The following is a 15,901-nucleotide window of genomic DNA, read 5'->3' as shown; positions in this document are numbered from 1 at the left end:
AGAGTCTCTGAACCAGGGGAGATGCATTTTAGGACAGGTTTGAAAGTCTCATAATTAGCAAATTACTAATACTGCCAAATGTGGTTGGATCTAACATTTCTTGGGCTTTAATTCCACACAGTGAGGGATTTTATAAGCATTCCTAGTTTTGTCCATTTGAAGGGGGTGAGAAGTTCTTCAGGTCTGGAGTCCATCAAAAAGGAGGGTAGATTATGAGAGGATGAGGGTCGATCTAAAGAACTGGGAGGCAGTCAAGAACACATGTGGGAGATATAAGGCTCTCTGTGCTGATCAGGGATAGCTGTTAAACTGCCTGGTCATCTCTCTGCTGTTGCTGAAACACATGGATTTCCATCAGAAGATTAGATGATCGTGTGTTATAGATTTCATGTTCCTGAGAAACACTAGAACTCTGAATGTTTGGAATGCATTCTCTGTCTTTAAAAACCTATTGGGAATAACTCTGATTCTAATCATTACTTCCTTGGACTGCAAGGAGATCCAACCAGTCCATTCTGAAAGAGGTCAGCCCTGGGATTTCTTTGGAAGGAATGATGCTGAAGCTGAAACTCCAGTACTTTGGCCACCTCATGAGAAGAGTTGACTCATTGGAAAAGACTCTGATGCTGGGAGGGATTGGGGGCAGGAGGAGAAGGGGATGACAGAGGATGAGATGGCTGGATGGCATCACTGACTTGATGGATGTGAGTCTGAGTGAACTCCGGGAGTTGGTGATGGACAGGGAGGCCTGGTGTGCTGCAATTCATGGGGTTGCAAAGAGTCAGACATGACTGAGCGACTGAACTGAACTGAACTGAATCATTACTTCAGACATCTGTGGTCTGTGGGACTTCGGAGCATTAAACAATAGCAAAAATTCCTTCTAAATTGGCTGGGAAAGGTTTATGGGGAAGGAGAGAGGAGGGTGCTCTACCAGTTTTCCCCCACCCCCATTTTCCTGACTTATTTGGAGGACTGCTGAAAGGGAGATTTTGTGAATTTACCTCTTTTTGTTGCCTAAATTTCCTTTAAGTAATTTTATAAAGCAATTCAGACTGGCTGATTATTTTCCAAAATTAAATTGGTGGGGAAACTGCAGTACCCTTCTTGGGTTTGAAATTTAACTACTTCCCTTCAAAGGTGATTATATAGGATGAACATCTTAAATTATCTGAGTTTATTTAAATTCATGGAAGTCATTACATAAAGAAGGATTAGTCCTGGAAATAAGAAAACCAGTTGTTCTCCTTGCACTCTTGAGGTGTCTTGAAAGGCTAGGTTTGTCTACTATCTAGTTTTCAAATAAAGGATTAAAAGAAGTTCACTTCCTTGGGAAGGCTATTCAGTGAGCTCTTCTCCTCTATTTGTTACTTCTATTCTTCCTTCTTAAAAGATAAAAATGTACCAGAAGGTGGACTCCTTCCAGGGTCCAGGAGTGGACTCTTGTCTAACACTGGGAATGAATCGTCCAAGGAGACACATGCACTGACAGAGCAAAAGACGTCATTGGAAAGGGGAACCTGGGCGGGAGAGAGCAGGGTGAGAGAACCCAGGAGGACTGCTCTGCCATGTGGCTCACAGTCTCAGGTTTTATAATAATAAGGTTAGTTTTCCAGCTTGTCTCTGGCCAATCATCTTACTTGTGCCTGTGATTGCATCTCTCAGTCAAGATGGTTTCCATTGCAAGGGTTTCTGGAAGGTTGGCAGGCGGGTGTCTCCTTACCCCTTATGCTCTCTCCTGAATTCTTCCAGCTGGCAGCAGTTTTGTCAGTTCTGGGTTCCATGTTGTGAGATAACATTCAAGCGGTTATTATCTTGCCTGGCCATGGCAGGAATGTTTCTGTCAATGGTTTCCTAACAAAAATATAGTTAAATATATGAACAGATGAAATAAGTATTTTGGGAAGATGAAATAATTCCTAAGATTTAAACAGTAATCTTGATTCCTTGAACAAGTGCAGAAAAGAACTGCTTGCTTTCACAGAGTGTGCCTCAGTGACCCAGTCCCCATCTTTCATCCTTTTCTGAGATGATCGATTTATGGATGACAGCTCCATTCTTTTTCATCAGATTCTCCTGCCAGGGCAATAGAGGATAATGTGATAATATGAGAGAGAGAGGTTGGGGGAGAGGGATGGGAAGAGAGAGAACTTTTAAAATATTAAATTCAGTGTTGCATGATTTTTTGTGTGTGTTGGGAGGCAGTTCTCTTATAGGTCTTTTGCACATCTTGCAAGCCGAGGCACTGACTCTGTCTTGTTCTAGCCCCCTTTTCAGAAATTTTTGCATGGTGATCATCCTTCAGTGGTACAGGTAATGTTTCCTTCTAGAGCAAAGAAAGGAGAGATTTGTTTACTGTTCAGTATAAACAGAGATCATGTCTGCCTCCAGAACAAAGGGCAGGTGTATTTACTGCCCCTTATAAAAGGTTCGGGGCTTCCTATGCTCAAGGTTCCTTTTCCATCATGCAGCACATTGAGTGTACAGCTGCTTATCCGGCCCTCTTCACAAAGCTCTGTGGGAACTGGGGCTTGGGAAACTTACATAGGTGCCGAATTTTCTAGTTACTGCTGCTGATGTAAGTACTCAGCTATCCTTTGTCTCTAACCTAGGAGTCTCGTGTTTTCTGTCAGGACCCATGAAACCAGTAGCCTAACTTGTTAGCCTGCAAGTATGGTGAAACCTCAGACCCTTTATATCCTTAATACTTCTGAGTAACGGTTTGTTAAGTGGGAGGTATTTGGAAAAATTTATTAAAACATCTACTTTGTACATCTACTTTGTACAGTTTTTAAGAAGTTCATTTAGGGTATTATTTCTCCTTATTTGATGTAGGCTTTGTTTATAATGTCAGCCCATATATGGAGTATCATCCTGGCGGAGAAGATGAACTTATGAGAGCAGCAGGATCAGATGGCACTGACCTTTTTGATCAGGTAAGGTGTTGAAAGTGATCATTCTATCCTAGTTGGGACCACACTCTTAGGTTCAGTAGTGTGGCAGTGATAGAAAGAAAATAGTGGCATAAATTTCAGATGTGTTGGCTTGAATTTTGAAGTGTGGGAAGATGCTCATAAATAGCAACTGCTCATTTAATTTGCCTATGAATTAGGAATAGAAATTTGCCTTCATCTGACAAATGCTTTATTTTGTATTTTAGTGATGATTAATAACCATGTTGTAGTACTGGACTTTACCAGTTGAGATACCTGAACCAGTTGAGTTATTTTTAGAGTTGTCTTCTGAACAAATGAAATTTAATTTCTGTTCCTTTTATGTTCTCATCCATTTGGAGATTTATTTTTTTACCAGGCTACCAGAAATACAATTTGTTTTGTATTTTAATGTACTTACACGCACCTGCTTAAATAGCCAAATATCATTTGCTATTAATGTTTTTACTGGCTTGGAAAAAAGTCATTTTTGCTTATCAGTGATACTAGGATTCTCCTTGGGAGGCTCTTATTGCTAATTTAAGGTAAATTCCCATTGTAATTTGGTTGGTATTGGTTATCTGCTAGCAATGCAAGTGAAATAGAAAACTGTTTGGGAACATTTGCCAGGAAAATTTATCTACCAGATTTTCATCTCTCCTGTGCGTCAACTGGAAAAAACAAACAAAACAGTGTGAGAATTGTGATTAAGTTTTATTGGTGGCAAAATGAGAGCTGTAGTCTGGGAGACAGCATTTCAGAGAGCTCTGAGAAACTGCTCCAGTGGGGTTGCGGGAGAGGTCATATGTTTTTAGTGAAGTGGGGTACATGTAGTCAAGCTCATATTTCGTCAGAGGCTTGCTGTTAGTCACAAAGAGCAGATGTCACTCTTAGTGATTTTAATGCTTCCTAAGTGTGAGAAGATGTAAGAATTTAGGCTCATAAAATCTTCTCCTGAAAACGTCTAACTCTGTGAAGGCCCTTTTTGCCAGTTTTTACCGGAACACAGAGTGTCTCATTCTTGATCTGTGCCCTGAATTCCTTTCAGGGTATGTTGAAGGTCAGTGGCTGCAGTGGCTGGTGACTTCATCTTTGTAGAGGCAGATGGCAAGAGACAGTTTTTAGTTGGCTCCTGTAACCTCTTGATGGCTGAATGTACTCTGCCATAGATGAATTTCCAGTAACATCTAGTCCTGTTTATATTTCTTAGTGTCATGTGATTGTAAGGACCTTATTTAAGCTTGTTGGGGGGAAATCATAAGAACTACTATATTGTTAAGTTCTTTAGCAAGTTCTACAATCCTTTTGTTGACAAAAAAAAAAAAAAAAATGCACTCGGGGCATTATTGAGAACTATAGTCCAGAAGCAGCCTGTCAGATAGCTTTGAGAAGGTGTTCCCAAAGAGATAAGGGAGAAACCAGGATTTATAGGAATTTTTGCTGGGGAAAAAAACATCAATTGAATATCAAAAGATTATTACTAATCACAAGAAGAAAACCTCTCAAGTTAATGATTTTAGTGTTTTTCTATGTATAGGAAGATCAATTACTCCTTTGATGTCACCTTAACTCTCTAGAGCCAGTATCCTCTTTTTCTCCGTCCTGAATTCTCCTTGGTGGGTGGTGATGGTTTAGTCACTAAGTCATGTCCAACTCTCTTGTTGCTCCTATGGACTGTAGCCCACTGGGCTCCTCTGTCCATGGCATTCCCCAGGCAGAGCTGGACTGGGCTGCCATCTCCTTCTCCAGGGGATCTTCCAACCCAGGTCTCCTGTACTTCACATGGATTCTTTACCAACTGAGCCACCAGAGAAGCCTGAATTCTCCTTAGGGCACGATAGCAGGCAGCTGTTGTGGTTGATCGCTTTATGGCTACAAGATCCTTGTTTATTAAAATGGCAGGCTGCATTCTTTGTCCACACTAGTTACCAGATTGCTGCATTCCCCTTATTTATGACTTTTCCTCACAGAAGGAAACTTTATATTTTAGAAATGATAGTGAAACTTCTTGTATCTTTAATATTTAGTATTTGAGTTGTACAAAGAATGTTAAGTAATCTCTTTACTGTCAGACTTCTGTCTAGTTTTTTTTCTCATTCCTGATTACTTGTTTAGTATCTCCAGTTGTTGGATGGGCAGTGTGATAACCTGTTGATACTTGAGCTTAGCGCACCCTCAGATAACATCAACTCATATTCTTCTTCCCTTTTTCCCTCCTCTGTTTCCTGTTTCTGGAAATGAGAACTTGAAACCACTTGAGTAGTCTTTGCCCTCTCTCGTTGTGTTACCAAATCGGTCACCTGGACTTGTGCCCGAGTGTTAGCCTAGGCCGAGACCCCTTGTCTCAACCAGGGAGGTTCTTTTTTTGCTCAGATTCATACAACCAATGACAAAACCAGTGTTGAGACTGCAACAGCACAAGCTTTATTCAGTGATCAAAGGATGGAGAAGCAAGAACTAGTTCGCGGATCAATTTCTTGACCCTGCTCAGGCTGAGACACCATATATATAGAAGGTTGAGGTAAAATGGAGGGAATTTGATAAAGAGTGGGAGGAATATTAATGACTTTTCTGAGACAGGGGTGTGGTTTGGATCCAGAATGAGGCAACACTCCTTTTCACTTGTTTTTTTGGGTTCTTCTGGTTGATGTCATGGCAATTGTCAGCTGTTGTGGCACTGGGGGATGTGTCCCTTAGCATGCTAATGTATTACAGTGAATGTATAAAGAGGGCTCAGTCCACTGGAGGTCAGCAGGTCTTTTGCCATTTGGGCCTCATTGGTTCTAACTGATTCTTTAGAAAGTTCTTTAGGAGCAGCTTCGTCCTTTTCTAATTGGGCCAGAAACTCAGATAAGGGTAGTTAGTTTCCACATGAGGGATAGGCAGGGTTATGATTCTGGGGCAACATTCTTGGTAACAAAGGTGTCCCAGTATCCAATTTCTGGTAAAATTCTGTGATTCTGTCTTTAAATATTGCACCTTTTCTCTTTCCCCACTGCCTCTAGTCAGGTCATCACCACCCTCTCTCACCCGAGTATTTTAATACTGCCCTGATACCTTTACCTTCAGCACCATTTAGATAACATGACAACTAAAGTAGTATTCTCAGAGACAGTTGTCTTAGAACCTTGCTCTGCAGCTCTCGGAGGCTCACCATTGGCAGTTGTTGACTGAAAAATAGTCACAACCTGAAAAGTGAGAGTTCTTAGGACTTCATTCCTGGAGGCAGCATCTCAAGTAGCTGCAAGGAGGCAGGGAAGGAGTCAGATTTTATAGAAGTGTGCAGCAAAGGGGGCAGATAGTCTGAACATGAAAGATTATTGTTAATTAAGGAAAGCCAGATATCTCAAACTAAGAAATTTAACACTCTTCTATACATGGGACAATGACAGACTTTATTTCCTTGGACTCCAAAATCACTGCAGATGGTGAATGCAGACACAAAATTAAAAGACACTTGTTCCATGGACAAGCTGTGACCAACCTAGACAGTGTATTAAAAAGCAGAGACATTACTTTGCTGACAAAGGTCCCTGTAATCATGTATGGATGTGACAGTTGAACTATAAAGAAGGCTGAAAGCCAAAGAATTGATGCTTTTGAACTGTGGTATTAGAGAAGACTCTTGAGAGTCCCTTGGACGGCAAGGAGATCAAACCCATCAATCCTGAATATTCACTGGAAGGACTGATGCTGAGGATGAAGCTTCAGTACTTTGGCCACCTAATGCAAAGCACTGACTCATTGGAAAAGACTCTGATGCTGGGAAAGATTGAGGGCAGGAGGAGATGGGAATGACAGAGGATGAGATGATTGGATGGCATCACCGACTCGATGGACATGAGTTTGAGCAAGCTCCAGGAGATAGTGAAGAACAGGGAGTCCTGGCGTGCTGCAGTCCATGGGGTCACAAAGAGCTGGACACAACTGAGCAACATGGAAGATACTAGCTTCAGGGCTTACTGAAATAATTTCCTTCAGTGAAGTGTTTCTTAGCTATCTAGGGCCAGCATCCTGCACCCATCTGTTTTTACATCCCCTATCCCTCATCTGTAGAGAGTGGCTGTAGCCCGATAGCAAGTATTCTCCTTTTTTAATTCCCTTTTAGAACTAACACCCGAAAAAGATGTCCTTTTCATTATGGGGGACTGGAATGCAAAAGTAGGAAGTCAAGAAACACCTGGAGTAACAGGCAAATTTGGCCTTGGAATATGAAATGAAGCAGGGCAAAGGCTAATAGAGTTTTGCCGAGAGAACGCACAGGTCATAGCAAACACCCTCTTCCAACAACACAAGAGAAGACTCTACACATGGACATCACCATATGGTCAACACCGAAATCAGATTGATTATATTCTTCGCAGCCAAAGATGGAGAAGCTCTATACAGTCAGCAAAAACAAGACCGGGATCTGACTGTGGCTCAGATCATGAACTCCTTATTGCCAAAGTCAGACTAAAATTGAAGAAAGTAGGGACAACCACTAGACCATTCAGGTATGACCTAAATCAAATCCCTTATGATTATACAGTGAAAGTGAGAAATAGATTTAAGGGACTAGATCTGATAGATAGAGTGCCTGAGATGGAGGTTCATGACATTGTACAGGAGACAAGGATCAAGACCATCCCCATGGAAAAGAAATGCAAAAAACCAAAATGGCTGTCTGAGGAGGCCTTACAAATAGCTGTGAAAAGAAGAAAAGTGAAAAGCAAAACATAAAGGAAACATAAAGCATCTGAATGCAGAGTTCCAAAGAATAGCAAGGAGAGATAAGAAAACCTTCCTCAGTGATCAATGCAAAGAAATAGAGGAAAACAACAGAATGGGAAAAACTAGAGATCTCTTCAAGAAAATTAGAGATACCAAGGGAACATTTCATGCAAAGATGGGCTCGATAAAGGACAGAAATGGTATGGACCTAACAGAAGAAGAAGATATTAAGAAAAGGTGGCAAGAATACACAGAAGAACTGTACAAAAAGATTTTCACGACCAAGATAATCACGATGGTGTGATCACTCACCTAGAGCCAGACATCCTGGAATGTGAAGTCAAGTGGGCCTTAGAAATCATCACTATGAACAAAGCTAGTGGAGGTGATAGAATTCCAGTTGAACTATTCCAAATCCTGAAAGATGATGGTGTGAAATTGCTGCACTCAATACACCAGCAAATTTGGAAAACTCAACAGTGGCCACAGAACTGGAAAAGGTCAGTTTTCATTCCAATCCCAAAGAAAGGAAATGCCAAAGAATGCTCAAACTACCACACAATTGCACTCATCTCACACGCTGGGAAAGTAATGCTCAAAATTCTTCAAGCCAGGCTTCAGCAGTACGTGAACCATGAACTTCCAGATGTTCAAGCTGGTTTTAGAAAGGGCAGAGGAACCAGAGATCAAATTGCCAACATCTGCTGGATCATGGAAAAAGCAAGAGAGTTCCAGAAAAACATCTATTTCTGCTTTATTGACTATGCCAAAGCCTTTGACTGTGTGGATCACAAGAAACTGTGGAAAATTCTGAAAGAGATGGAAATACCAGACCACCTGACCTGCCTCTTGAGAAACCTGTATGCAGGTCAGGAAGCAACAGTTAGAACTGGACATGGAACACAGACTGGTTCCAAAAAGGAAAAGGAGTACGTCAAGGCTGTATATTGTGACCCTGCTTATTTAACTTAATGTAAAGTACATCATCGGAGAAGGCAATGGCACCCCACTCCAGTACTCTTGCCTGGAAAATCCAATGGACAGAGGAGCCTGGTGGGCTGCATTCTATGGGGTTGCTAGGAGTCGGACATGACTGAGAGATTTCACTTTCACTTTTCACTTTCCTACATTGGAGAAGGAAATGGCAACCCACTCCAGTGTTCTTGCCTGGAGAATCCCAGGGACGGTGGAGCCTGGTGGGCTGCCGTCTATGGGGTCACACAGAGTCAGACATGACTGAAGTGACTTAGCAGCAGCAGCAACAGAGTACATCATGAGAAACGCTGGGCTGGAAGAAGCACAGGCTGGAATCAAGATTGCCGGGAGAAATATCAATAACCTCAGATATGCAGATGACACCACCTTGTGGCAGAAAGTGAAGAGGAACTAAAAAGCCTCTTGATGAAGGTGAAAGTGGAGAGTGAAAAAGTTGGCTTAAAGCTCAACCTTCAGAAAACGAAGATCATGGCATCTGGTCCCATCACTTCATGGGAAATAGATGGGAAACAGTGGAAACAGTGGCAGACTTTATTTTGGGGGGCTCCAAAATCACTGTAGATGGCGATTGCAGCCATAAAATTAAAAGATGCTTACTCCTTGGAAGGAAAGTTATGACCAACCTAGATAGGATATTGAAAAGCAGAGACATTACTTTGCCAACAAATGTCCGTCTAGTCAAGGCTATGGTTTTTCCAGTGGTCATGTATGGATGTGAGAGTTGGACTGTGAAGAAAGCTGAGTGCTGAAGAATTGATTATGTTGAACTGTGGTGTTGAAGAAGACTCTTGAGAGTCCCTTGGACTGCAAGGAGATCCAATCAGTCCATTCTGAAGGAGATCAGCCCTGGGATTTCTTTGGAAGGAATGATGCTAAAGCTGAAACTCCAATACTTTGGCCACCTTATGCGAAGAGTTGACTCATTGAAAAAGACTCTGATGCTGAGAGGGATTGGGGACAAGAGGAGAAGGGGACGACAGCAGATGAGATGGCTGGATGGCATCACCAACTCGCTGGACGTGAGTTTGAGTGAACTCCGGGTTTGCTGCTGGACAGCGAGGCCTGGTGTGCTGCAGTTCATGGAGTCGCAAAGGGTCAGACACGACTGAGGGACTGAACTGAACTGAACTGAACCTGGGCTCACTGGCTTACATGGGAGGGATGTAACGGCTGATGACTGTGACAGCCTTAAGTTCCTCAGCTAACAGCTGCTTCATTGCAGGCATTGTTCTCTCTTTTGGGGGCCCTCCAGGCTCAGAAATGCACATTTGAAGGCCTGAAGTCTCTGATGGCTGTTTCATCCTTGTTTATTAATGTGGCAGGAGATAGTCCATTTCACACAGTATAATACATTTAAGGTCATTAGTCTGGCTTTTGAGGGCCTAAAAGTAATGTATCAAGGTAAATATTCTCAACATGGACCTTGCTTTGAGCAAACTGAAGTGCTTTGAGCGAATCGCTAGCTTTGACAAATCCTGTACCTTTGCCTCTTTGAATATCTTTTTCCTTCATCTATCTGTTAAAATTCTACATAGCCCCAGAGATGGTACTTTACACATAACTGGATACTCTATAAATATTTGGTAAATAAAATTTAAATTTCTATTAGTGATTGCCCATTTATAATTACATATATAATTTTTACATATTTTCTATTTTAGTGTAAATTTATATATTCAGGAAACGTACATAAAGATTCTGATGACGGTATTATTTGACCTGATTATTTTAATTATTATATAGCATTTATTGAATAATATATTATGATTTTCTGTTATGATCTTTTACAATTGGTCTTTTAGGTTGTTCCCAATATTTTGCTAATATAAATAGTGCTATGATGAGTGTCCTGGTGCCTGGATATTTCTGTATATGTAAATATTTTCCCAGGTAAATTCCAGAATTACTAAATAGAAGAGTTGCATATTTTAAGATTTTTAGTGTATATTGAGAATATGTCCTCCAGAAAGATTGTTTAAATTTAATTCCCATTTTTAAGTCTGGCAACAAATACTGTTAGTTGTTTTCCTTGAGATGACAGTTTCACTCTGTTCATTTTGAAGAAAATGTCTATTAGATACCCAAGTCCGAGTAACTAGTTTATAAGTCATGCATTTTCTTTTACGTATAAACATCCTTTCAAGAAAAAACAGTTTGATATGCAAATCAAACAATTGCCTAAATGTTTTTCCTCAGGGAAACCATCTTACTTAGCAGCATAAGTGTTTTTGAGAACTTCCCATTTGTCACACAGCGTATAAATAAAGTCCTGAAACCAAGGGTTCAGGTTTAAGAACGTTTTTTTTTCCTACCTCAGGAAGGATATTCTCAAATGAAACCAATTCCCTCCACCCCCATGAGTCTGTGGTGGTAAAGAATATCATGGTTGAGGCCACTGCCTTGCTATATGCTAAGATGCGGTTTTACCCACATTGCTTTTTCAAAAACTGTTGCAGATGTTAACACAGTGAAAAAGGTAAATAACATCTTAGTGTTACTGAATTGGCCAAAAAGTTCATTCAGGTTTTCCCATAAGACATTATGGAAAAACCCAAATGAACATTGTAACCAACGCAGTATTGACACTAGTCAAGACCTTATGGGTATCTGGGCATCGGGATTCTCCAGAGGTCTACGGATGACACTTGGAGAACATTTTTCTAAACCATCCCTGCATATGCTCTCATTCTGTCCCTCCCTTGTTGGCTAATTGAATCTGCTTTTTAGTTTTTCAGAGCAGTGTAAGAATGTCTAGTTTTGATCAGAAAAAAAATGGTAGCATCTCATGGAGTTGGAGTCATGTTGCTTTTATATTACTTTTCTCCCATGCCAGGTTCATCGTTGGGTCAACTATGAATCCATGCTGAAAGAATGCCTGGTGGGCAGGATGGCCATGAAACCTGCTCTTCCTAAAGGTACGTGGATCCAGGGATAAACTGGCATTGGTGTTCGACACAGGTGGACTATCTTTTAGAGGGATTTCAGCAAATAGATTTAAATAAATGACTAAATCATTCTCATTTCACTGGCCTCCTAGTCCAGCCACTATAAAGGTTTTTCTTAAGTTATTTAGAATGAAACAGTGACTTTACCTGAAAAATTTGACTGTTTTGAGAGAACTTTCATAGTGTGGGGAATAAACATAATTGAAGTGAAAGGACTTTGTTTACTCGGGTTTTGTTAGTCTTTTGTTACAAGACTATGTAACCAGTCTCGTTACATACAGTAGCTTGAACACTTGATTAGAGTTGACTTTTAGACTAGTTTCCTAGAGTGTAATTGTTTGAATATGTAACTGTATTCCCGTGACTCAAAAATCAGAAAATATAAAAAGTTATACAGTGAAATTTTCCTTCCCATCTTTATCTCCCATTCCTTGACTATTTATCATAGACAACCTATATTCTGATTTTAAAGTACTTTTTTAAAAAAACCCATTTCTTGCCTTTACCTTGACAACTGCCACTCTGCAATCAGCATGATGTTGGAGAGCATCTCTTTACTCCTAAGCTTCTTTTGCAAAGAAGTGCCTTTGCAAAGGTTTCAACATGCAGTAAGAGTAGCAGAAGCACTTTGTGTAAGTCCTTTACTGTAGATGGAATGGAGTCATTTATTTTGAACAACTCTTGATTTTGACATCCAAAGTAGGAGTAAATTGGCTTGTTTGACCTGACTCTGCTACTATTTATGTAGTTAAGTGAGTTTTGTATTTCCAGGCTTTATTGATGGAGGCCTCCATTGGCTGTGTCAACCTACCTAGATTTGAACCCTTGTTCCATGGCCTGTTAATGGTGCCATAAAGATGGCTCTTTTTATCACTGAGCCTCGAGTTTTTTTTTTAATCTATGCAAAGATTGATAGGGCTAATAATTCATATGAGTAAATCAGCATGATAACATTGTAACAGATACTCAAAAAGGCTTTTTTCTTTCTACTAATACTACTACAAAACAAATAAGCATTACACGTACATAGGCAGACTTGAGAAGTATTGCAAGTTCAGTTTCCGACCTCCACAATAAAGCAGATACCACAGTAAAGGAAGTCACATGAATTTTTTGGTTTCCCAGTGCATATAAAAGTTATATTTGCCCTCTACTATAGTCTATTAAGTGTGCAATAGCAGTATGTCTACAAAAACAATGTGCATACCTTAATTGAAAAACACTTTTGTATTGCTCATCCTGTTCGTGATGCCAGTTGTCTTCTGTTCATACTGTTTGACTGTTTGCTGAACCCAGGGTAGGCAAGGCAGAAGCTACAAGGCTGGAAGGAGATTCGAGGAGCTATAAGAAGTACAGACACATTTATTCTCTCCTGGCTGGAACAGCAGCCATAACACAACCTCTCTCCTGGCTGATGCAGCAGCCATAGCAGCAGCCACAACATAACCATAATGTAGCCATAACAGAACCATAACATAACCTTGAATAACATAATCATGATGTCATTCCAGTGTAGCCTCAGTGCTGCATCAGCCAGGGTTTTCATGGTGAAACTCATACAGGCGTACCACACAAGGTAGCCCATGACCAAGGGAGCACCTCATGGGCAGTGCTAAAAGTGATCTCAGCTATTACATAATCATTTACAAATCGTAGGGCAAGAGTGAGAGGCCATGGGACGAGAGAGCCTGACCATGCCATCTTGGCTAATTTGCTCTTTCCCTTCAGCTTTATTACTGAAAAAAAAAGCAGCCATCATCTGAACCTTCAGCAAGTTGTAATCTTTTTGCTGGTGGAGTGTCTGGCCTTGATATTGATGACTGCTGACTTATCAGGGTGGTGGTTGGTTCCTAGAGTTGGGGTCAGCTGTGGAGTTTCTTAAGATAAGACCACAAAGGAATTTGCCACATTGATTGAGTCTTCCTTTCATGAATGATTTTTCTGTATTATATAGACCTATTTGATAGCATTTTACCCACAGTAGAACATCTTTCAAAATCAGTCACTAGAGAAGTCACTAGTGAAGTTGCTCAGTCGTGTCCAACTCTTTGCGACCCCATGGACTGTAGCCTACCAAGCTCCTCTGTCCATGGGATTTTCCAGGCAATAGTACTGGAGTGGATTGCCATTTCCTTCTCCAGGGGATCTTCCTGACTCAGGGATTGAACCTGGGTCTCCCACAATGTAGACAGACGCTTTACCATCTGAGCCACCAGGGAAGTCAGTCCTCTCAAATACTGCTGCTGCTACTTTATCAACTGAGTTTATGTAATGTTCTAAATCCTTTGTTGTCATTTCAACAACGTTAGAGGCATCTGCACTGGGAGTAGGTTCCATCTCAGGAAACCACTTTTGAGCTTATCCATAAGAATCAACTCCTCATTCCAAGGAGGCGGTCCTAAGATGGTGGAGGAATAGGACAGGGAGAGCACTTTCTCCCCCACAAATTCATCAAAAGAACATTTGAACGCTGAGGAAATTCCACAAAACAATTTTGGAATGCCAGCAGAAGACAGCAGGCACTCAGAAAAGCAGCCCATTGTCTTTGAAAGGAGATGGGGAAGTCCTGAGGCTACTGTAAAAATAAGACTGAAAACCAGAAGCAGGAGGCTTAAGTCCAAATCCTGAGAAGACCAGAGAACCCCTGACTCCAGGGAACATTAATTGACAGGAGCTCATCAAATGCTTCCATACCTACAAGCACCACCCAAGGGCCAACAAGTTCCAGAGCAAGACATACCATGCAAATTCTCCAGCAACACAGGAACATAGCCCTGAGCTTCAATATACAGGCTGCCCAAAGTCACTCCAAACCCATTTACATCTCATAACTCATTACTGGACGCTTCATTGCACTCCAGAGAGAAGAAATCCAGCTCCACCCACCAGAACACCGACACAAGATTCCCTAACCAGGAAAACTTGACAAGCCACCTGTACAACCCCACCCACAGCTAGGAAACTCCACAATAAAGAGAACTCCACAAACTGCCAGAATACAGAGGCCACCCCAAACAGCAATATAAACAAGATGAAGAGACAGAGGAATACCCAGCAGGTAAGGAACAGGATAAATGCCCACCAAACCAAACAAAAGAGGAAGAGATAGTGAACCTACCTGATAAAGAATTCCGAATAATAATAGCGAAAATGATCCAAAATCTTGAAAACAAAATGGAATCACAGGTAAATAGCCTGGAGACAAGGATTGAGAAGATGCAAGAAAGGTTTAACAAAGACCTAGAAGAAATTAAAAAAGAGTCAATACATAATGAATAATGCAATGCTGCTGCTGCTAAATCGCTTCAGTCGTGCCCGACTCTGTGTGACCCCATAGACGGCAGCCCACCAGGCTCCCCCGTCCCTGGGATTCTCCAGGCCAGAACACTGGAGTGGGTTGCCATTTCCTTCTCCAATGCATGAAAGTGAAAAGTGAAAGTGAAGTCGCTCAGTCGTGTCCGACTCTTAGCGACCCCATGGACTGCAGCCCACCAGGCTCCTCCATCCACGGGATTCTCCAGGCAAGAGTACTGGAGTGGGGTGCCATTGCTTTCTCCTGAATAATGCAATAAATGAGATCAAAAACACTCTGGAGGGAACAAATAGTAGAATAACAGAGGCAGAAGATAGGATTAGTGAAGTAGAAGATAGAATGGTAGAAATAAATGAATCAGAGGAAAGAAGAAAAATGAATTAAAAGAAATGAGGACAATCTCAGAGACCTCTGGGACAATGTTAAACGCCCCAACATCCGAATCATAGGAGTCCCAGAAGAAGAAGACAAAAAGAAAGACCATGAGAAAATACTTGAGGAGATAATAGTTGAAAACTTCCGTAAAATGGGGAAGGAAATAATCACCCAAGTCCAAGAAACCCAGAGAGTCCCAAACAGGACAAACCCAAGGTGAAAACACCCCAAGATACATATTAATCAAGTTAACAAAGATCAAACACAAAGAACAAATATTAAAAGCAACAAAGGAAAAACAACAAATAACACACAAGGGGATTCCCATAAGGATAACAGCTGATCTTTCAGTAGAAACTCTTCAGGCCAGGAGGAAATGGCAGAACATACTTAAAGTGATGAAAGAAAATACCTACAGCCCAGATTACTGTACCCAGCAAGGATCTCATTCAAATATGAAGGAGAAATCAAAACCTTTACAGATAAGCAAAAGCTGAGAGAATTCAGCACCACCAAACCAGCTCTCCAACAAATGCTAAAGGATATTCTCTAGACAGGAAACACAAAAGGGGAGTATAAACTCAAACCTAAAACAATAAAGTAAATGACAACAGGATGATACTTAT

General features: G+C 41.1%; 1 protein-coding gene across 1 annotated transcript in view; it reads left to right on the top strand.

Annotated features, from left to right (window-relative positions):
- Positions 1-15,901, top strand: part of CYB5R4 (cytochrome b5 reductase 4) — a 117,053-nt gene that overhangs the window by 29,704 nt on the left and 71,448 nt on the right. The window contains exons 3-4 of the mRNA NM_001038159.1: positions 2,836-2,936; positions 11,476-11,557. Coding sequence (NP_001033248.1) covers positions 2,836-2,936; positions 11,476-11,557 — 183 coding nt within the window. The remainder of the gene's footprint in view (positions 1-2,835; positions 2,937-11,475; positions 11,558-15,901) is intronic.

Source organism: Bos taurus, chromosome 9, assembly GCF_002263795.3.
Source record: "Bos taurus isolate L1 Dominette 01449 registration number 42190680 breed Hereford chromosome 9, ARS-UCD2.0, whole genome shotgun sequence".
In the NCBI taxonomy this organism is placed as follows: domain Eukaryota; kingdom Metazoa; phylum Chordata; class Mammalia; order Artiodactyla; family Bovidae; genus Bos; species Bos taurus.
Note: the sequence above shows the minus strand (reverse complement) of the source record. Positions and strands in the feature narration are given on the sequence as shown.